Source organism: Dendrobates tinctorius, unplaced genomic scaffold (genome assembly GCF_039654945.1).
Source record: "Dendrobates tinctorius isolate UK_male_01 unplaced genomic scaffold, ASM3965494v1 ptg000122l, whole genome shotgun sequence".
Taxonomy (NCBI): Eukaryota; Metazoa; Chordata; class Amphibia; order Anura; family Dendrobatidae; genus Dendrobates; species Dendrobates tinctorius.
The window spans coordinates 6,742,674-6,764,650 of record NW_027361790.1 but is presented as its reverse complement, the minus strand read 5'-3'; the positions used below and the strand labels follow the sequence as shown (position 1 = coordinate 6,764,650).

At 44.9% G+C, this 21,977-nt stretch overlaps 1 protein-coding gene across 1 annotated transcript in view; it reads right to left on the bottom strand.

The window, feature by feature from the left end:
• LRIG3 (leucine rich repeats and immunoglobulin like domains 3) overlaps nucleotides 1-21,702 on the bottom strand; it is a 36,636-nt gene extending 14,934 nt beyond the window's left edge. Inside the window, exons 1-6 of the mRNA XM_073541527.1 lie at nucleotides 21,343-21,702; nucleotides 9,983-10,054; nucleotides 9,803-9,877; nucleotides 2,459-2,593; nucleotides 1,747-1,890; nucleotides 67-210 (exon numbers count right to left, since the gene is read on the bottom strand). Of these exons, the coding sequence (XP_073397628.1) occupies nucleotides 67-210; nucleotides 1,747-1,890; nucleotides 2,459-2,593; nucleotides 9,803-9,877; nucleotides 9,983-10,054; nucleotides 21,343-21,515 (743 nt within the window). The 5' untranslated portion in view covers nucleotides 21,516-21,702. The remainder of the gene's footprint in view (nucleotides 1-66; nucleotides 211-1,746; nucleotides 1,891-2,458; nucleotides 2,594-9,802; nucleotides 9,878-9,982; nucleotides 10,055-21,342) is intronic.
• Nucleotides 21,703-21,977: the final 275 nt, after the last annotated feature.

The following is a 21,977-nucleotide window of genomic DNA, read 5'->3' as shown; positions in this document are numbered from 1 at the left end:
CAGAAAATGCAGCTTGTGGGCACTACAAATAATGCAATACAGAAATACAAAATGCTATAGACTTACAAAACTTCCATGTTACTTAATCCCCAGAAAGCACCATCCATAAGCCGCGTGATCCCATTTCTCTGGATATTGAGATATTTTAAAGCATCAAGGCCTTGGAAGGCGAGTCCATCTATGTTTTTTATCCTGTTGCGCTTTAGCTCACTATAAAAACAGAAAAAAACGACAATTACAATACAAATAAATAAATAAATAAATAAATAAATAAATAAATAGAGAACAGCAATGCTTAGGATGCATTTACTCTGGCCAATACCAGTAAGGCGCATTCTTAAAGGGAACCTGTTAGCAGGATTGTGCACAGTAACCTACAGGCAGTGTCATGTTGGCGCCGTTATACTGAATAAAAGGATACCTGGGTTGATGAAATCCATCTTGCGGTTGTTTCTTAATCTTTATTTTCAGTTTTGTGTTAATGAGATTCTCGCGCCCTAAGGCGAGGCTGGTGTATGTGGTGCTCTGATTAGGTTTTCATAATGCAGACTGCTGACAGGTCACTGATCCATCACTGAATATCTGTATATACTTGCATAGTAGCAGCTCTAAAGAGATCGCCAACAGCTGATACTGCACAGGTGTGGCGGGCGCCATTTTCAAAATTACTTTTTCTACCACCCCCCGCACAAGTAAATCTGCAAAAGGGATTAAGTGCACAGTAACCATGTGATTATGCTGCAGCGCAGGTGCACATGCCTGCAGAAATGTTTTTTTTTTTTTTAATCAGCATGTGATGGTATTCATTACGCATGCAAACTAGGGGGCAGGTCAGTGAGGGATCAGTGACTGTCAGTCTGCATTATGAATATCTAATCAGAGCACTGCATACCCCAGCCCCGCCTTAGGGCGCGAGAATCTCATTTACACAAAACTGAAAATAAAGATTAGGAAACACAATTGCAAGAGGGATTTCATCAACCCAGGTATCATTTTATTCAGTATAACAGCGCCGACCTGACACTGTGTGTAGGTTACTGTGCCCAATGCTGCTGACAGGTCCCTTTTTTTTTTTATAAAAAAAAAAAAAAAAAAAAGCTTGATCCATAAGACAGGCAGCCAATCACACAAATGCAAAATGCTGGTTCATTGGCTAAGGCAATTTTAAATATTATTCCAAGCAACACATCGTTCTGTATAAATAGGACATGTGTTGTTGAGAACAATGATATTCTAAGTGCACGGAAAGAGAAGATTAACAATCACTGTGCACATGGAGCTGTGGTCAGCCGGACTAAACAGGCTGTCCGATGACCAGAGACCGCCAGTCATATGGCCAAGATCAGCCAGTGTAAATGCAACCTTAGGAGCAGAGAGATGCATATAATGCCATGTGGGAGTTCTGGAGTTACAAAATGGAATTCCGCAGTAAGCGTCCCCCTAAAAAAAAAAAACAAAAAAAAAAAACAAAGAACAGAAGACAAAGCTCTTGACACATCGCACGCTTTGGCGAATACATAGGTCACCTTAGCAAGGGTGATGTAACATAACACCATAATATATGTGCACCCAAAACACACACAAGAGATCGTTTAAAATATCAAACAGGTGATAAAATGCTGTTGGTGATAAAATGCTGGGACTGGAATAGATGAAACAGTTTGAAGATAAATGCAAAATGTTTTATGTGAAATTTCAGGCACCAACATAAAACAGGGCTCTATAAAAACTGAAATATACACTTACAGATGCTGGAGACTGGAGAGTTTGAACATTTTCATTGGGATGTAGACAATCCGGTTCTTATTAAGTTTCAGCACTTGCAGTGAAGCGGCCAAGTTGTCAAATGCCCCAGATTCCATAGATGTGATTAGGTTTTTATTGATGTACCTACAAGTCAAAGTAAGAGCAAAATGGCTTCACTCCGTGCACATACACTGACCACTCAGCATAATATTACGCCAAGCAGTCACTTCACTGTTAAATAGCTTCAGATTTTATTCAATAAGCTGTAAACAAGCGTGCACATTTAGGCTGTGTGCCCACGTAAGAATTTTTTTTTCCGCGTTTAAGCTTTTTTTCCCCCTGCAAAAACGCTTAAAAACGCATACATTAAGCATCCCATTCTCACAATGCATTCCGCAATTTTTATGCACATGATGCGTTTTTTCCTGCAAAAAAAAAAAAAACGCATCGCGGAAAACGCAGCATGTTCATTAATTTTGTGGAAAAAAAACACATTTCCAACTATATTCTATGAGAATGTGGATGCTGCGCAAAAAAACACAAAAACGCGGAAAATAAAAATGCGTTTTTCCTGGGAAGGAGTCCGGTTTTCAGTCAGAAATTTTCTGCATACGTGGACACATAGATATGTACGTTTGTTACTTAGGCTATGAAGTAATACTAATCATGCCGCTAAAAACAATGCAGCGCGAGGCCAGTCGGAATAACTTACAGGTATTTGAGCCGCAATAAAGGAAATGATGGCGTTTTCATCTCAGTAATAAGATTATTACTCAAATCTAAGGTTTCTAGTGACTGGTAGGGTTCCAGGTGTTCTGGTGACAAAGAAGCAATCTTGTTGTTTGTTCTGAAATGAACCAAAAAAATAAAAAAATTTCAAAAAACTTGTGATGACTGGTGTACGCTCTAAACCTCCTTAAAACTGTAAGACCCCAACAGTACCTAAACAGAAAACATTAGTATATCTTAGGCGGGTATTAGGGCTTAAAAGTTAAAACGACTGTTACTATTTATTTCACAAAACACATGAAACAAATCAATTTTGTAACATAGCCCGTCAGAGGAATTTGCTTTGTTCTGTGCCAAAACTGATCAGACATTATCAAAATTCTTAATTCTGAGATAAAAGCTGTATTCAGCGAAGACAGACTCTCCCACTACAGAAATAGTGGCTGCTAAGGAAGAAATTCTATGTAGGGGAAGAGGGAGGAGCTAGATGCAGAGCTCCTCCCCCTCATACATATACACACACCTCCCCCCAGTAGCAGCGGCCCTCTCATATTATAAGATCCCATCTCAGTAATGGGAATGTGTCACTTTTATGATGACTGATCAACTCTGGCAGAGAAGAAGCAGATTTCTCTGATATATATTACAAAGTCGCTTATTTTCACGTGTTCTATTGATTTATGAAATCGAGATGACTTATTTAAGCTTAACGTCTACAGTCACTTTACAAGACTGACAGATCTTCAGATTATGCAGTATACACACTGTAAGGATTCCCTTCCATCATGTGATCGTAAGCATGCCATTTGCATAGTTTCGGTGGTCACGTGCCCCCTCTGTTGCCACCTCAAGCTTTTCATTCTCTTATAGAACATGGAGAGAAGCAAGAAAAACTGCGAGTTTGAGCAGTCGTCACTTGCAATCACTTGATGACGGCTTGAGCTGGCGATAGAGGGGAATCCTGACAGTGTGTATGACTGACTGCAGAATTTTATCTGAAGCCTGGAAAGCCCTATAGAAAGTGGTTTGTTTTTTGCCATAGAGTACTTTGCTCATATTTCATAAAGTATATTCACAAGTTCTATTCAGTTTGCAAACTATAGATATCCCAACATTTTATGTGCAGCCCTGGAATCTCCACATTCGTTCCGGTCCCTCCATATCGGTGAACGTTGGTGGTCTGCCTCAGTCTAATATATATAGCTGATGAACTGAGCCAGTCAGCCCCTTTTAAGTCACCGACACAGGTGGGAATGAAAAACAGGATTTTTGGTTGCTTACCGTATAATCTGTTTCTCGGAGCCTTCATTGGGGGACACAGAAACCATGGATGTATGCTGCTGCCACTAGGAGGCTGACACTATGCACAGAAAAAGGTTAGCTCCTCCTCCGCAGTATACACCCCACCGACCGGCACTAATTTCCTCAGTTAGTGAGAAAGCAGTAGGAGAAGTAACAAAACAGAATGAAAACAGAACAGACAACTCAACTGTAATCAACAACCTAAGAACAGGAGTTGCAGAATATGGGAGGGTGCTGTGTCCCCCAATGAAGGCTCAGAGAAACAGATTTTACGGTAAGCAACCAAAAATCCTGTTTTCTCCATTGCTTCATTGGGGGACACAAACCATGGGACGTCCCAAAGCAGTCCCTGGGGTGGGAAACAATCAGGTCAGCGGACTCACCACCGCAGCCTGCAAGATCCTTCTGCCTACGCTGGCATTCGCCGAAGCATAGGTGTGGACCTTGTAAAATTTGGCAAACGTGTGGATCGAAGACCAGGTTGCCGCTTTGCAGAGCTGCAGCGCAGAAGCTCTGTGGTGCACCGCCCAGGAGGCACCCACTGCCCGGGTAGAGTGAGCTCTAATTCCCGGAGGGGGCACTCGATGCTTGACCCGGTAGGCCTCCAAAATTGCCGATCTGATGCAGCGAGCAATGGTAGCCTTGGAGGCCGGCTGACCTTTCCGCGCACCATCTGGAATGATGAAAAGAGAGTCTGTCTTCTGCAAGGGAGACGTCCTAGCCAGGTAGACCTTCATGGCCCTGACCAGGTCTAGCTTGTTCAAGGAGCGTTCCAGAGGGTGGATTGGACCCGGACATAAGGACGGGAGAACAATGTCATTTAGGTGAAAAGTGGACACCACCTTAGGAAGGAAGGCGGGGGCCGCAGGACCACCTTTTCCTGATGGAGCACCAGGAAAGGGGGGGGGGGGGGGGAGGGCGACAAGAAAGGGACGCCATTTCCGACACGCGCCGGATGAAGGTGATGGCCACCAGAAAGTCCACTTTCCAGGAGAGAAGGGACAGGGAGACTTCCCTGAGAGGTTCAAAGGGAGACCGTTAAAGAGCCTCCAGAACCAGATTGAGATCCCATGGATCCACGGGAGCGCGGTACGCAGGTGCCGTATGAGCCACTCCCTGAATAAAGGTTTTGACCTGCGGACGGGAGGCCAACATCTTCTGAAAAAGAATGGAGAGCGCTGAAACCTGACCCTTCAAAGAACTGAGGGCAAGGCCCGCATCTAGGCCTGCCTGGAGGAACGCCAGGACAGAAGGGAGAGAAAAGGACATGGGTGGAACGTCATTGGCCTCGCACCAAGTGAAATAGGCCTTCCATGTACGATAATAAATTCTCGAAGACGATGGTTTTCTAGCCCGGATCATGGTGTGAATAACCCGATCTGAAAAACCTGACCGCTTCAGAACCGCAGTTTCAACAGCCACGCGGTTAAATTGAGCGACAGAGAATTGGGATGGCAGATTGGATGTTGAGACAGCAGATCCGCTCTGTCGGGAAGCTTCCAGGGGGCGTCCGCGAGAAGATTGACGATGTCCACGAACCAAGCCCTTCTGGGCCAATCCGGAGCGATGAGGATGACTGGTTCCCCTTCCACCTTGATTTTCTTCAACAGCTTGGGAAGAAGAGGAAGGGGAGGGAACAGATAAGGGAGCTTGAACTGCGACCAGGGAATGGTCAGAGCATCGGCGCCCACTGCGAGAGGATCTCGAGCCCTGGATACGAACTGTGGGACCTTCCTGTTCAGGCGAGACACCAGCAGGTCCACGTCCGGAGTCCCCCAACGACGGCAAAGCTGTTGAAAGACGTCCGGATGTAAGGACCACTCTCCCGCCGTGAGACCCTCGCAGCTGAGAAAATCGGCGGCCCAGTTGTCCACGCTGGGAATATGCACTGCGGATATCGCTGGGACCAATACCTCTGCCCAGTGGAGAACCCTGGACACTTCCGCTAGAGCCGAGGAGCTCCGTGTCCCCCCTTGGTGGTTGACATATGCCACCGCTGTGGCATGGTCTGTCTGAATCCGGACCGGCAGACCCCTGAGAAGCCTTTCCCAGTGAATGATAAATCGCCCGTAGCTCGAGTACGTTGATCGGCAGAGTTGTCTCTTGGGTCAACCACCGATCCTGAACCATCTGATTGCGAAACACAGCTCCCCAGCCGAGAAGGCTGGCGTCCGTTGTCACAATCTGCCAGTAAATCGGAAGGAATGACCGGCCCAGGGAAATGAGGGGTGACGTCAGCCACCAATTGAGGGACTGTTTGACCCGGAACGAGAGGCGAATTGGACGATCCAGGGAGAGAACGGACCTGTTCCACCGAGACAGAATGGCCTGTTGAAGCGGTCTCGTGTGAAATTGAGCAAAGGGGATCGCTTCCGTCGTCGCCACCATCTTTCCCAAGACTTTCATGGCTGACCGGAAAGATGGAAGCATTAGGCTCTGTAGCGATCGAACATCTCACCGCAGAGATCAACTTCTCTTCCGGGAGAAAGTCCCTCGATCGACGGGTGTCGAATAATAAGCCTAGAAACACAAGACGTTGAGTCGGAACGAGGCAGGACTTCCTCTTGTTTACGAGCCACCCAAAACTGGACAGGGTGTCAAGAACGATGGTAAGGCTTTGGAGAGTATGGTGAAAAGACGAAGCTTTGATTAGAATGGCGTCGAGGTACGGGAAGAGTACGAGACCTCTGATCCTCAGAGCCATCAACGCCGCCATGATCTTTGTAAACACTCTGGGCGCGGTGGCGAGACCGAACGGCAGGGCGACAAACTGGTAGTGGTCCTGATGAATCGCAAAACGCAGAAATTTCTGATGCCCGTAAAAGATGGTGACATGCAGATAGGCATCTTGAATGTCTATTGAACACATGAATTCCTGCGCCTCCATGGAAGCGATTACTGAACGAAGGGTCTCCATCCTGAAATGACGCAGGCGGACCCTCTTGTTCAGCAGTTTGAGGCCAGAATGGGCCGAACTGCGCCGCCTTTTTTCGGCACTACAAACAGGTTTGAGTAAAACCCTGTGAATCGCCCTGTTTCGGGAATGGGCACAATGACCCCGGAACTGAGAAAGCGAGTCGATGGATGCAAAGACGCCCGGAACTAAGGCGGGGTCTTTTGGAGGACGGGACTCGAAGAAGCGATCCCGGGGCTGAGACACGAACTCTATCTTGTATCCTGAGGATACAACTTCCCTGACCCAAGCGTCTTCCACCGAGGCAAGCCAGATGTCCCTGAAGAAAAGGAGTCGGCCGCCCAGTTGGAAAGGCGCCTCGGGGCTTTGAAGATAGTCATGCCGAGGTGGACCTTCCAGTTCTGGACCCTCTGCCCTGGGAGGAGTGAGATCGCAAGGATGGAGTGGGCATAAAGGAGACCTTCTTCCTATCCTGGCGTGCTTGCGGCCTTTGTTGGTTGGAAAGATTCTGCCGTCGCGATGCAGACCAAAACTGACACCTTGGAGGGGGTCTACGAGGCTTGGACTGAGGAAGAGAGCTTGTGCCCCCAGTGGCGTCTTTGATAGTCCAGCTGGGATCCAAAGAGACACGCACCCTGAAAGGGCAGCACTAAGCTAAACTGAGGAAATTCGTGCCGATCGGTGGGGTGTATACTGTGGAGGAGGAGCTAACCTTTTTCTGTGCATAGTGTCAGCCTCCTAGTGGCAGCAGCATACACCCATGGTTTCTGTGTCCCCCAATGAAGCGATGGAGAAAGTGAGATTTTGTTGAAGTTTTCAAATTGAACATTAATCATTAATTTTGATTTGCAATTCATACATACAACACCACCTTTTCAGGTACCCAGGTAACCCCTCAAAAAAAAAAAAAAAAAAAAAATAACACTGGTGTTAAGATGCACATCTGGCCTCAACATCTGTGCACCAAGGAATTCTCATGTGGAATGGAAATGTGACTTCACGCAGAATATAAGCAACGGTTTAGGAGAAAGGGGTTTTGGTAAAAGGAAGAAAAACAAAACACAATGTTACAGATGGCATATTACTATTATTTTAACACCATAATTAAGACCAAAATTGGCTTGAAGGATTGTAATAAATGATACAGGTGTAGCGTCCCAGAAAAGTAATGTGCAACAGCAGCAGGACACAATACTGGTTTAATAAGAAGGTAATTACTGACAAGGTGTTAAACCCATAAATTACTGGAGTGAAACGCTCCTATGCAGCACGCTTGTTACAGCAGGGGCTAGTAATTTCCTGAGCTGCACACCCTCTAAATTGTGGCCTGAAAGTGCTCAGTTGGAATCCGGGCTGGTGCACAGGGATGCCTTTGTGCCCGACATTCATCATTACACATAGATATTCATTATGGCTGAATGAATAATGGATTCTCTATCACAAAAAAAAAAAAAAAAAAAAAAAATTAACATGGACTAATGTTCTCAAAATAAAATCAGAAGAGAGTATATTTATACAAAACATCGCACTGCCCCCTCCAGTATTACGTAATGGGAACGTATAGATTTAGATCCTAACTACTGAGCGTCTAGGTCCTTTACTGCAAGGCCCAAGTGAGCTAAAGTCTTCACACCTTAGATATCAATAAGAAATTATCACACGCTAGCTAAAGTTATGACAATTGATTTAAAAAGGGGAGGTTTCATTAGAACAAGAAAAAAAACAATATACACTTAGCTTATTTTGCAAATGAATAATTTTTTCCAGAGCTAGAAAATGAGAAATTTAAAGTATGAATTCACATATTTCCAGTTTTAAATACATACTAAGGGTAGCAGATTCAGACATTTAAGAAAACACTATCTAGAGTAAGGATAGCTGTAATGGTAGTCAGGAGCAGCGGACATCACTCCTCCTTTTGTTTAGCAAAGGAGGGGGAAAACAATGGTAGTAAGCACAGTGAAGCACCATGTGCACAGCAGTGAGGCCTGCAGAGGGAGGAGGAGCAGTGAGGAAGGTAAGAAGTCCTGGGGTAGAGGACAGGCGGTGCCCAGTGCATAGTGCTGGGCTCCATCCTCTAGCTCTACACTGCACACGACAGAGCAGATATGGCCCATCATAGGAGGCAGAGGCGGTCTGCATCCCTAGTCTTCCATGCACTGTATAATATTCTCAGTCGAGAAGCTGGGTATACGTCATACCGGTGGAAAGTAAAACCAGTCTATTGAAAACAGAATGGAATGTAGATGGCAGCAGGATTGCAATGCGATATACTGAACGTAGGATTGTAATACAAACCCAAGATGAAGTATTTTCTTAGGATTAGAAAGCTATTTACTGATCCTACTCTTGGTATTTGATTTAATTTTAAGAGCCAAGATGAAGCGCTTACTGTTCCACGGACAGTATGAAGCAGAGACGTGCATTCTACGTTTTATTACGACAAAACTTATTTTGAACAGGTGGAGGCAGAAATAAAGTGACCAAGATGACTAGTCACCAGGAGAGTTAAAGGAGTTGTCCATTACTAGGACAACTCATTCTCATCTCCTATGTTTGGCCCTCTTAAAATAATATTAATAATCCTATACTCACCTCCCATGCTGACGCCATTCCAGCATGTGTTCCTGGGGCTCACGCGAGCCTAGCGTTCAATGGTATCACTGTCTCCGCCGTCAGGTTTATAAGCTACAAGAAGAGATTGGCTGGCTGCAGCTCTCCCTCCTGTTAATTACTTCTATATCTAAAGACAGGGACAATGACATCTGTGCTGATTGAGCGCAGGGCTCACGTGTTATAACCTCACATGAGCAAGTGCAAACACTTCCAGAATGGCGCCGGCACGTTGCGTTTGTGCTGTGTTATTTTCTACAGGCAAAACCTGCTCTCTTGGCAGTAAAGCAGCTGTGTTTTTGTTGCTTATTTGCAGCGTTTTTATTGTTTCTTTTGCATAGTGATAAAGTTTTGTGCCCACATAAAGTATGACAAGCGAGCGTTTTTGCTCATTTTTAATCCGATTGACAGTATGTTTACACAGACCAACACCCGGGACCTAGCTTGATTGCCTGATGTAAGGTCTGACTGAATCTTATAGACAAATGGTATACTTACAAGGAAAGAAGTGTAATATTTGCTGACAAGGGGCCAAGATTGGGGATTATCTTCAATTCATTTCTATTTAACCTCCTGTTAAAAAATTAAACATGTTACAGTTCAAACATTCAATATTACAAGAAATATACTGGGAAAAAAAAAAATCAGTTCAGAACAACTCGATATGAACAAACTTACAGTTCACGCAGATTATGTAGGTGACTCAAGGAGCTTGCTCTGATTGAAGAAAGTCTGTTCTGGCTTAAATCCCTGAACAATAAAAAAGGGAAAAAAAAAAAAAAAAAAAAAAAAAAAAAAAAAACACAACATGGTGAGAAACATTCTGTTAAACTAAATAGTAGTGCCAACCTAGATTTAAAGGGGGGGGAAAAAAAAAAAAAAAAAAAAAAACCACAACCAGCCACACTGACAAAAAGAACATACAGATAGTTTTTGGAACATAATATTCCTTAGAAAATATTAGTTTATTAGTAATTTTTCTTCCATACTGCCAAGTTTATCGTTTACAAGTCTATTTTACAATTGCCTTGTAATGTTTTTATTTCCTGTTCTGTCCAGATGTCACTGTATCCCAGAATTCCAAGCGGAGGAAGTTCACCGACCGCCATATTGGGACATCCAAGAGATGGGTGTCTCAATATGGAAACTGCTGCTGGTACCAACCTATGGAGCGGGACCACCAGCGGAACACCGTCGCACCACACACACTCTATATTCCGTACGCACCACACTCACAGCGCCTCTTGCTCGGTACCACCAGTGGAACACCGTCGCACTGCACCTATGCGAATTCCGCGCAGTGAATCATTTGGCTGATCCCAGCGGCAGATGCGCGACGTGTCTACAGGCAGAGGAAGCCGGTCACAATAAAGGGGTTTTCCCACAAACGAAAGTTAATTTTAAAAATTGTCTGTGTCTGACCGTGTACAGAGCATGCCACATCTCCTGGGCAGGGGGAGGAAGCAAAAGACAATACTGACATTACAGCAGGGGATCACAGAGGATTCATTTTGTGAGGTAAAATATTTCAACGATTGTTTTTAAACAATATTTTACCTCACAAAATGTATCCTCTGCGATCTCCTGCTGTAATGTCAGTATTGTCTTTTGCTTCCTCCCCTGCCCAGGAGCTGTGGTATGTTCTATAAATGGTCAGACATAGACAATTTTTAAAATTATCTTTTGTTCATGGGAAACCCCTTTAAATAGAAATTTCCTCCTGACATGCTGTGCACTGACTGTTTAGCGATGGGGTACACAGGTCAAACAAGAGAGGAGAAGACAGCAGATTGGGGGAGAGAGAAAGCACACAGGGGGGAGACAGCTCAAAAGGAACAGCACATGAGGTGAGAACACAGCACAGGAAGGAGAGAGACAGCAGACAAGGGGGATAGCACATGGGGTAGACAGGTCAAAGAAGAGAGCACAGACGGGAGAAGTCAGCACATGGGGAAAGAGTGAGTGGATAGGTGGGTGAGCACATGGGTGGGAGAGATTCTCAACGCTGCAAAGCCTGCCCCCATCGTGACTACCACCCTCCTGATGCGATAGCATTAGACCTCCATCTAGTATTTAATATGGAAGACAGGCTGAGAAGACCATAGGAATTAATTTTTTTTTTTTTAAACCGTAAACTTCAAGAAATGAGGACCAAAACAAAAAAAGTTAGAAAACCATTCCATATTAGAGAACTACATCTAGCACCTTCTTAAAAGAGGCACAAGAAAACTCCGGCCCTACCAATAAAAAACACCTTTTCCTAGTCACGCAGCACATGAAGAGGTGAGAAAATCTGTTCTCCTGGGATTATGCCCAAATACAAAAGAGCAGAGCTTTGAAACTATTAAAATACTGCATGATGGACCACAGCGGAGCCAGACACTTTCACTCGAAGCTCCCCCCTCTCCTCCATCTGGAATCCATCACTGCGGCCACAAGCGTAACAACTTCCACCATGAATCAAACAGACTTTGGTATTTTAAACATTGAAAAAATGTACAGCTTCAAGTTTTTACATTAATCTAGAACGCACAAAGGAGATCACTGGAAAGGTTTTACAACCATGCATAATTGGGGCAAAATAAGCCTGTCGCTGACACCAAGACATAAAAACACCCAAAATCTAAGTGGAACATTAAAATGCACCAAGTTCCTTTTTCATCTGAATTGCTGGTAAATTCTGGAAAAAAAGCAGACACCCGCTTCTAAATGCACCTGGATCTGTGAAAGTCATTATTTGAAAAAAGACTTACAGCGGTGGTCTCGCTAACACATGTTTTTGTAACTTCAATCAATTTTTAATGCCATATACCTCCAAATACACCAGCAGCAGCTGTAACCACAATCTGTCAACTATAAATGTGAGGGAATGGCTGCGCAAGTGGAAAAGGTTTTCTTTTTTTGGGGGAAAAAAAAAAAAAAAAAAAAAAAAATGGAAAAATTAGCTGCAGGAAGGTGAGGAGGAAAGGAGGAAAAAAAAAACCCCTAGCAGATGGGATTTTTAACATTATCTACACATTTCGAGAAATTACAGCTGTTTACTTTACATTAATACAAAACCCATAAACCAAAAGGATAGAGGTTGAATAAAAAGCTTCTAGAGGCTTTTTTATATTAAGAGATGCAATATTTAGATTCTGTTCACATACAAAATTGACAATTGTACAACAGATTTTTTTTTAAATCTGTTAATGGATGATCATTTGTTATGAAATGTATCCATTTCCTTATTTTTATTTTGGTCTTGACTATAGTTGCACAGACAGCAAACTAAAAAAGTAAAGATTGCATTAACACCCAAGACATTTCCATCCCCACTTATGTTTTTTATCTGAATATGGAAATAACTGGGCACGTTAACAGTGTTGAGACATTTCGGAATCTACAAAATGGGCAGTAAAATACCGTACGTGTAGACTGTTCTCAGTATGCAACAGAAAAAGTGTAATGCAATCCTTTCTCTTCTGTGGAAGTCACTTTTTTCTTTTACACTTAAAGGGAATCTGTCACTTCAATTTGGCAGGCTATTTAAATGCCTTGTGTCCGGTCTTATGGGCGGTGTTTCGTCTCCTTTCCTCCACCCCATCCTTGTCCGCCGTCTGCAATATTTCGGGAATTTGAGTAGTTGTCCTCCATAGTCGGCAGTATGCTTTGCCCAACTGCGGGCAAAGCCGAAAAGCATTACTGCTCAGGTGAACTATATCTCGGAAGTATTTTGCTGTGTTCCGGGACATAGTTCACCGGAGCATGCGCAGTAATGCTTTTCGGCTTTGCCCGCAGTTGGGCAAAGCAGTATGCATTGCGCACACGCCGACTATGGAGGACAACTACTCAAATTCCCGAAAATATTGTGGACGACGGACAAGGATGGGATGGAGGAAAGGAGACGAAACACCGCCCATCGGACCAGACATCAGGCATTTAAATAGCCCACCAAATTGAGGTGACATTCCCTTTAACGCATAACACCATTATATAGGCACTAAATATACACCACCTACAGTCAGAAAGGAAAAAAAAATAACTTTTTTAGCCCTATAATTTATTACCAAGATGGGCCATGTAAACCACACTAAGGCTATGAGCACACGTTGCGGATTCGCAGCGTTTTTGGATGCGTGGAATTGCATCAAATCCACAGTAGTGCACAACCAATGTTAGTCAATGGGAAATTAAGAATTACTGTGCACATGCTGCGGAAACGTCCGCGCAGATTTGCCGTGGGTTTTTTTCCCGCAGCACGTCAATTCTTTTTGCGGATCCGCAGCAGTGGTTTTTAGTCTGGCACATCTCTCTCTCTAGAAGCACAAGGGAGAAAATTCACAGACTGAATCCATTCCCACCTAAAAAATGCGCACAGCAAAAACGCATTACATTCCGCAAGCGTTTTGACCTGCGTTTTCTGGGAAGAGATGCGGATTCTATGCAGAAAATTCCGCAGGCTAATCTTGAACGTGTGCACTTACCCTAAGGATGTCAGTTAGTTTACACTGGCAACAAGGATTGGACACACACAATATTGAGGACTTTGCCTTCGCCTACAGATGGAGATCTCGCATTACCGTGGCGGCCAGCAATTGGCTGCACCAGTCACATGTCTCCGTGACAGAGCGCCACCACTGCGCAGAAAATAGAGATAGGCGTGGTGTAGGGGGACTAAAGACAACAACAAAAAAATAAATAATCATATTTCCTCCCCCAAATGACTCCTCATGTTCACATTTCTAGATGCAGGCCAGGTAGAGTGTTGGCACACAGTGAGGGCTGTTTGGAGAGCAGCTTGACCACATGTGGCCCTCACACCTACAGAGATGAAGCCCTGAGACTCCTGGGCCAAATGTCACAGCTGGTAATTGAGTAAACACAGTGGGGTTTCTGTCTTCATCTCTGGCCTTATTTACACAGATGCAGCACTCCTCAATGAATTTTAGGAATGTTCACCTGAAAAGAACAACAGCCCTGTGAGATGTGTGTTTGTTTGACACATATTCAAGTTTGTAGCTAAGTAAACAGCAAATGTGCCGGCTGAGGCCTCTGGAAACAAAGCAAAGTGTACAAAACAGGAATCCCTATTACTGCTACACACAAAATCAAGTCTTTACATGCAGTATATCATTCAAACAAGCTAATAAAGGAAAAAAGAGCACATGTAACGTGAGGGAAAAGGTTTCAGTGGCCCGTCAAGATTCCAGATTTCATTTGATCAGAATAGAAATGGACTTGGTAATAACATGAGATGCCCTGTGTGTCCACTGTCCATCTTCTCAGACTGGATTGCGCTTATAACACTCCTGTGTCGGAGGGATTTCTGACTATTTGTAGACATGTGGGAGTGATTAGCAGCAATTTCCTGAGAGAAAATGGTGGGCTGAAGGCACTTCCCTACCAGACGCAAGTGGACAAACAGAGGAGAGGAGCAAAAGCCAAACCAGGGGAAAGAAAAAAAAAAAAAAAAAAAAAAGATTGCAACACGTTTCTCAAATTGTGCCAAGCTTTTGAAGAAAAAAACGACATGTGGCCTTAACACAACAGTGTGTCACAGTCCAAATATGGACCGGACGATGAGCTCCAAACAGTCTTGGGACTTAAGAAAAAGTGAACTTTCTGTGCGATATGTAATTGAGGTGTTAAGACCGCTGGGCAGGACAGATCTTCCCCAGGGGCTGCCTCCAGGGCTTATTTTATTTCTTAGTAACTGGGAATCTACGGGCAATCGCTTCAATTTCCTCCCACCACGCAGAAGGACCTTGAAGCCAGTGGCCATGTAAGGGCAGTACGGGGTGCAAAAGTCAGGACTGCTGCGATTTGCGCATACCTGAGCCTTCAGTACACATGCAGCCAAGGGGATCAATTTACATAAAGAAAACGTTGCAATAAGCTCTTGAAGCGGACTCTCTCCTAGTGCTCTGTCCCACCCAGAGATCTTAAAATCTCATTTACATATTAACAATAAGGTTTTTTTCTGCAATTCGTTGGGTTGTCAACATCAACTCATCAGTTTATTCAACTTTCTAGGATCTTCATGCTCATAACAATGCAGCTTTTCCAGCACTGGGGGTCTTTGGTTCAAATCCCACCAAGGACAACAACTACAAGGAGTTTGTATGTTCTCCCCGTGTTTGCGTGGGTTTCCACTGGGTTCTCTGATTTCCTCCCACATTCGAAAGACATACTGATTTTGAGCAACATTTGGGGCAGCAATGACAACATCTCAGAAGCACACCAGAATATGCTTTATAAGCCAATATTAAGATTATAGATAGCTCAGAAAAGTTGATCCTTTACACAGATGTCTCTTAAAGGTGTTGTCCACTAATATGACAACCCTTTCTCAATCTGAATGTTTGACCCCGTTAAATAAAAACACATACTCCCCTTTTGTTCCGACAGTTCTAGCAGTGTCAGCATTTACATTCCTGGGGCTACCGTCAGGTTGTTATGCCACGTGAGCCCTGCGTCAAATCAACACTGGAGTCACTGTCTTTGCCTGCAGATGGTTATAAAATCAAGAGGAACTGAGAGCTGTGACCTGCCTCACGAAAGAGTGCCCGCACCACTGGAACGGGAGGAGAGCACAAACATTTTTATTTTAATGGAGGCAAACATTTTCGATTGAGAAGGGGGTTGTCCTAGTAGTAGACAACTCCTTTAAACGGTCAACTCTCAACACAGGGCAGTCAGCCTTAGATGGCCATAGTAGCGCTTCAATAAGCCATTCACTGTACTTTCCATACACCTCAGATTTCATGTACAGGTGTTTTTTCTGTTGGATTTCATATATACCAGCAAAATAGAGAAAAAAAAAAAACCATCCACCTCATCTCACTATATACAGTATACATACAATACACAAAGAGCCAGAACAGCAGGGTGGCTCGGTGGTTAGTATTGTAAGAGTACCGTTACACTTAGCGATGCACCAGCGATCCCAGCCACGATATGACCCGGTCAGATCACTGGTGCATCGCTAAGTGGTCGCTAGTGAGCTGCCACACAGGCAGATTTCACCAGCGACATAGCAGAGGTCGGGGGTCACTACTTACCTGTCAGAGGAGGCGATCCTGACGTCCTCCCGTCCGCGTCCACGCGTCGCTCGTCGGCGCCACAGGAAGCGCAGCAGGAAGTGGCCGACGAGAAACGGCCCAGGACGTTCTCGCGCGATCAGCAATAATCAGCGGGGGAGCCGGTCGGAGGTAAGTATCACACATAACGATATCGCTAGCAATATCGCTGCAACGTCACAAAAACCAGTGACGTTATAGCGATATCGCTAGCGCTAGCGATATCACTTAGTGTAACGGGCCCTTAACTTTGCTGCAGTATTACAGTCCTGGGTTCGAATCCTACCAAGGACAACATCTGAAAGGAGTTTGTTTGCTTGAATTATCTCTGTCAATCCAAAGACATTCTGATAGGGAATTTAGATTGGGAGCCCCAATGCAGACAGTGATGATAATGTGGAATATGAGAACTATAAGTAAAAAATACCAGGCTACACAGATTCTGCAGTGCCTTATGCATGAGTGTAAAAGGGGTCAGGTGAGCTTTAAAGAATTTAAATATTACTCATCTGAAATGCCCTCAACCAGATTTTTTTTTTCCCCCAGGAACATCAATATGCCACACTAACAAGTGACTACAGCAGCATGTCAATGCACCAAGGAGTATTGGCACTGGACAGGCAATGGATTTAAAAAGGACTCTTCACTACATTTTTTAATTAAAAAGGAGTGCCTCCTCCAATTGGTGCTGTTCTGCCAATTCTGGGACAGTTTTTCATCTTCTGTGCCCCTCTACTGCAGAGTTATGTCCCCTGGTAAGAAAGGTGCACATTGTTTCTTCAGGCAGGTGGGCTTAAACCACAGAACCTCTGTGGGTGGGTGTTTTTATCCTCTGATGCTGGCCGATCAAAACACTGGACTGAAAATTTGCAGCTTTGGAACCAGGGAACATAACTGCTCTAGAACCAGTGCAGCAGCACCAATAGGAACTTAATTTAAGGCCGGGGTCACACTTGCGAGAAACACGCACGAGTCTCGCGTCTCAATACCTGGCACTGCCGATGGCACTCGGACCGGAGCACTCAGCTGCATAGAAAGACATGCAACCGCACACTCCGTCCCGAGTGCCGGTGGCAGTGTCGGGCACTGATGCTCGAGTTTCTGCAAAGTGTGACGCTGGCCTAAATGTAAAATTCCAGGGAAAGGTCCTGGTCAAGAGGTGACATTTCCTGCAGCTAGTTTATTCCATACACCTTCAAACAACCCCTTCAAGTGGAGATAGTAGAACACGTGTGTAGGTCATCGCAGGTCCTATTTATACAGCTGGCATATACAGCACAAAAGGTCATGTCACTCTCTTGATTGGCAGCCCGTGTAGACTGCAAAATTAGAATTAAAAGGAGAGCACAAAAACACATGTTCACCATAATCTTAGTGTAAATGGACCCATCAAAAGGGACAGACTGGGCAGGTGATGTGTTTGTAGGGCCTCCCTACTGTCTTTCGGAAGAAGTCGGTGGACAGAAGGATCAGGCTGGTGGATTTTCAGTGCCCGATCCTTTTGTCATCAAGATACAAAAGCATGGAGTCTGGCAGCAGCTTTCTCTTCTCTCCATGTTGTAAACACATGCGAGTTTATGGGTGAGATGGGAGACCGCTGTCTACTGAATGAACACATACCTTGCAGTTAATCTGACTCCTATGATCAGCTATACAAGAACCCTTTGCCACTAGGCTCATGTTTGTAATGAGGGAAACCCACCGCCGGGCACTTCTAGGAGGCAATTTATCTTCTTTGATAACAAATTGAACTGTAGACTTAAAATAGTATGAATGGGTATAATATTCCAACGGTGCCCCTAATAATAACCACTGAAACTCTTCCTGAAAGGACAAGATGTATAAGTTTATAAACATCGCCTGTATATATATATTTTTTTTAAAATACATGTAAACACGAAACCCTGGTAAAAAAAAAAATACTTTAAAAATCAGTCTCTTCAACTGGAGGTTCTGCCTAATGTGAAATAGATGGGATGCTGGGGAGGAAGTTTCCGAATCCCAGTGTAAAGACTTGTAGATAGGCAGTTTATACACACAGGACTGCAGCCAGGCTGCTCAGCGAATGGAAACAAGAATGTTAACAGAATACACTTTTTTTTTTTTTTACAAACCCAGCCGTAATACTGCACAGCTAACACATACGGAAGATCTATTATTAAGTGATGTTATGGCAGTATGAAATAATCCAAGTGGGAGGTGGATCACAGAACAAAGCTGTCCATCAGAAGTGGAGGAAGGACAGTGACAGGCGTAAGTAGAGGCTTTCTGGCGGCTGGACTGGGTTTGTGGGAGCCTCGTCCACAGCTTACAGGCAGGTTGCCACCAAACTTTATTGGCAGGAAACCAGACTACACACTTGGCTCTGTCATATGCCTTCTCTGCCATGTTCTTGACCACCCAGCCAGAGAGGGGGGAGAATTTTATATAGTTAGACCGGACTAGATTAAAAAATGCTTACTTTGTGGCTGTTCTTACGAAGCTGCCACCTAGTGAAAATACCCAATGGTGACCATTAAAACTCATGCTATCCAGTTTATATCGGCACATCATGGTTGTTTCCAGCCTGTTCACATTAGGGAGTAGTGGGAATAGAAAACATACACAGATATTAGGCCCTGGACGAGTAATGTGGTGCTACAGGGGAAGACTCCCCTGATACAGTGTGTGATTAAACATGGCAATATTTTTTTTGTAAAGGACTTACTACAAATCGATGAGAGAAATAAATGAAAGGTAAGAAATCAAGGTTGTAGATCTACTGACAGCAAAGGCAGAAAACCTGTTACAATCAAAAGGACCAGAAAAGTGTAACAGGGATTAGAAGAGGCTATATTGTCACAACAGAGTAATTATTTGGCTCTATTTAAAAGCTTATTGATGAGTAAGAGAAGGAATACATCAATTTAACTTAAAAATATTGAAAGCACTGCACACCACGAACAGCTTGCCCTCTGGACTACACTGCAATCAAAAGCTCTTCATCACACAATTGAGATGGAATGCCCTCTTCCATATGTTGTCAATAGAGCCGTTCCCGGATGAGGAGCATGGCCTCCAGATGATGGAACGGAGCACAATTAGCCTGATCCGTATCTTCCAATTAGAAACAACCAGAACATTTTTCACAGATTAGACGCATTTCACGTTACAACGTTGGAGAATACTCAACGCGGTCTTAAAGAAATACTCCGACACGGACAATGCGCAGCTTTCCCCTTCTTTACACAGGAACAAACAGTGATGGAATGAGGAGTTAAATCTAAATGTGGGTATACATAGTGTGAAAACTTAGGGTATCTTTGGGAAACACTAGGACACTGCATAGTCCGGATCTACATTGCAGGAAGCAGACTTTCTCTTGGAAAGATTGAACAGGTTAATAAGTTTTGCGGGAGTGTATAGAATCCTTCAGCAATGTCATTGTTCCTCAAGTTCCAGGACTCCAATGGTCCCTGCAGATCTGTTTACTATCCGGCAGTGATGACGAGCTGTACGGTCCTGATTCATCAAAGCTTTTACATCCGAAAACTGGGGGAAAAGGCTTTGAAAAGTGGCAAACAATGACATGATGACTTTTGGCTTTGTCAAGCCATTTTTGATCAGCTCTGACAAAGTAGGCAGATCTGTAGGACGACAAGGGCATAGTGACTCCCGTTTTCGTACCTCAAGCCACAAATCTTACTCCAGTCTCTAACTGGAGTAAGATTTGTGGAAAAGAGTGCACGAAGGCACAAACCACTTTGTGCCTCGTCAGATTCATTCAAAAGTGTGTGACTCTTAATCAGGGGCCTCACCCTCTATCCCGACTGCTCATTAAGACTGGCATGAGACACACTGAATCGAGGCCTCCATCCATGTGACCGCTGCAGCTAGTCACTGTACACTCCTCAGCAGGGATGCTTGCATGTACAATGTGGATGAAGGAATTGCTGCAGGACAAGAAAGAAGAGGTTGGAGCAGACCTACCGAGCAACAGAAGATTTTGATCATCTGAGACAACCCATTTAATTACACGACATTATGACTTCTCACCTGCAGACCGATATATAATATTACACACACTCCATGGCAACAGCCTGCCCTGCAACCAAGTGTTTTACTCCACCAAAACCATATAACCCAATTAAGCACAGAAAGCCACTAAACACGTCCCGCTAGTGAACGCAGAAGACTTCATTTGTTTCAGCAACAATAAAAACCCTCATAAAGGACGCCAACCGCCTGTCCTGTCCCCAGTGGGAAAGGGAACCATTTCTGGGTGTAGGAGATCAACAAGAGCAACAAATAAAAAAAATAACAAAAAGTGTACTTTTTCTTTACATAATATTCTGGAATGTGATCAAAATGTAAAGAAAACAAAAATGTATCAAATTAGAAAGTAAAACATCTGCTTTATGAATATGAGGCTTCACAACACAGAAGTAACAGCCGGTAGATGTGGGCACCGCGAGTGCTCCGGCCTCCACCGATTGGGTCACAGTACCGAGGTGTGGCAAGAAGTCGCCTGACAAATTACTATACGGACAGGCAGAGGGGTTTGTTTTTTGAATGTTCAAGATTGTTCTAACCAGATTGAAACCCTTGGCCATAAACTTCAGCAGAAGCCAGAAGTGGGCAGTCAGCGGGGCAGAGGTCTTCTGGGGTCCTGGCCTAAAACAGTCCTTACACGTGATGATGATGGCAGAACGACTAAGGGATTCTCGCTACATTACTGACAGCTTTGGGCACTGTTCACACCCTGCGCTTTTTCTGTAGGTGTCGGCAGCAAAAGCCATCATTTGGGGGCATACACACACACAAGCCTATACACACAGGTTTCTATGAAAGGTGCTCAGGGGGCAATTCTCAATGGGCCAGTAAAGGGTCTCCGCTCCAATAGCCCCCACTGGCAGTGTGCAGACCCCAGCTGCCGACTAGAGTAACGTTCTGCCCTGACACCGCCAGCCGCAGGGGTCGCACTTCCAGCATACTCACAGCTGCACGGCCCATCCCGGGAGGCTCTCCGGTACCGTCTGAAGGTCCCCACGGCTGCAGTCCAGCAGATCCCCGAAACAGCGGCAGGTAGCCGGGCACGACCCCCGATCAGAGCCCCAGCCAAGCGCACACTGCAGGAAGAGCAGGAGGGCTATCCTGGTGGAGGCGCTCATGGTGCTTGGTGACAGCCCGGGCTCTAGCGGTGACTCCTTCCTCCAAGCCGGCCCACTGGCATAACTCGCACGAAGCCCGTAATGTCGCAGCGCGGAAACCTGGAGCCTCGGTCCGCGCACAAGAAAAGCCCAACTTGTGTGAAGAAACTTTCCCCCTCGAGTCCCCCCGGCCAGGCCAGGAAGGGTGCGGGGCTGAGCTCCTATTGGTCAGCGCAGCCCCCGTCACGTGATAAAAACAAGCCGTGCGCCGCGGTGTGGGGGAAGGGAGAGTGCTGAGCGGAGATTACAGTCCTGCAGCGCACCTCACACCTCTCCTTCCATCAGATGGCCGCGGGAATAGGGGCCGCGGGCTAGAGCCCTACTAACCCCACTAATCACTGAACGGCCGTCACCATGGGCGCTGCGGGCTAGAGCCCTACTACCCCACTCTTATTACTATATGGCCGTCACTATGGGTCCACG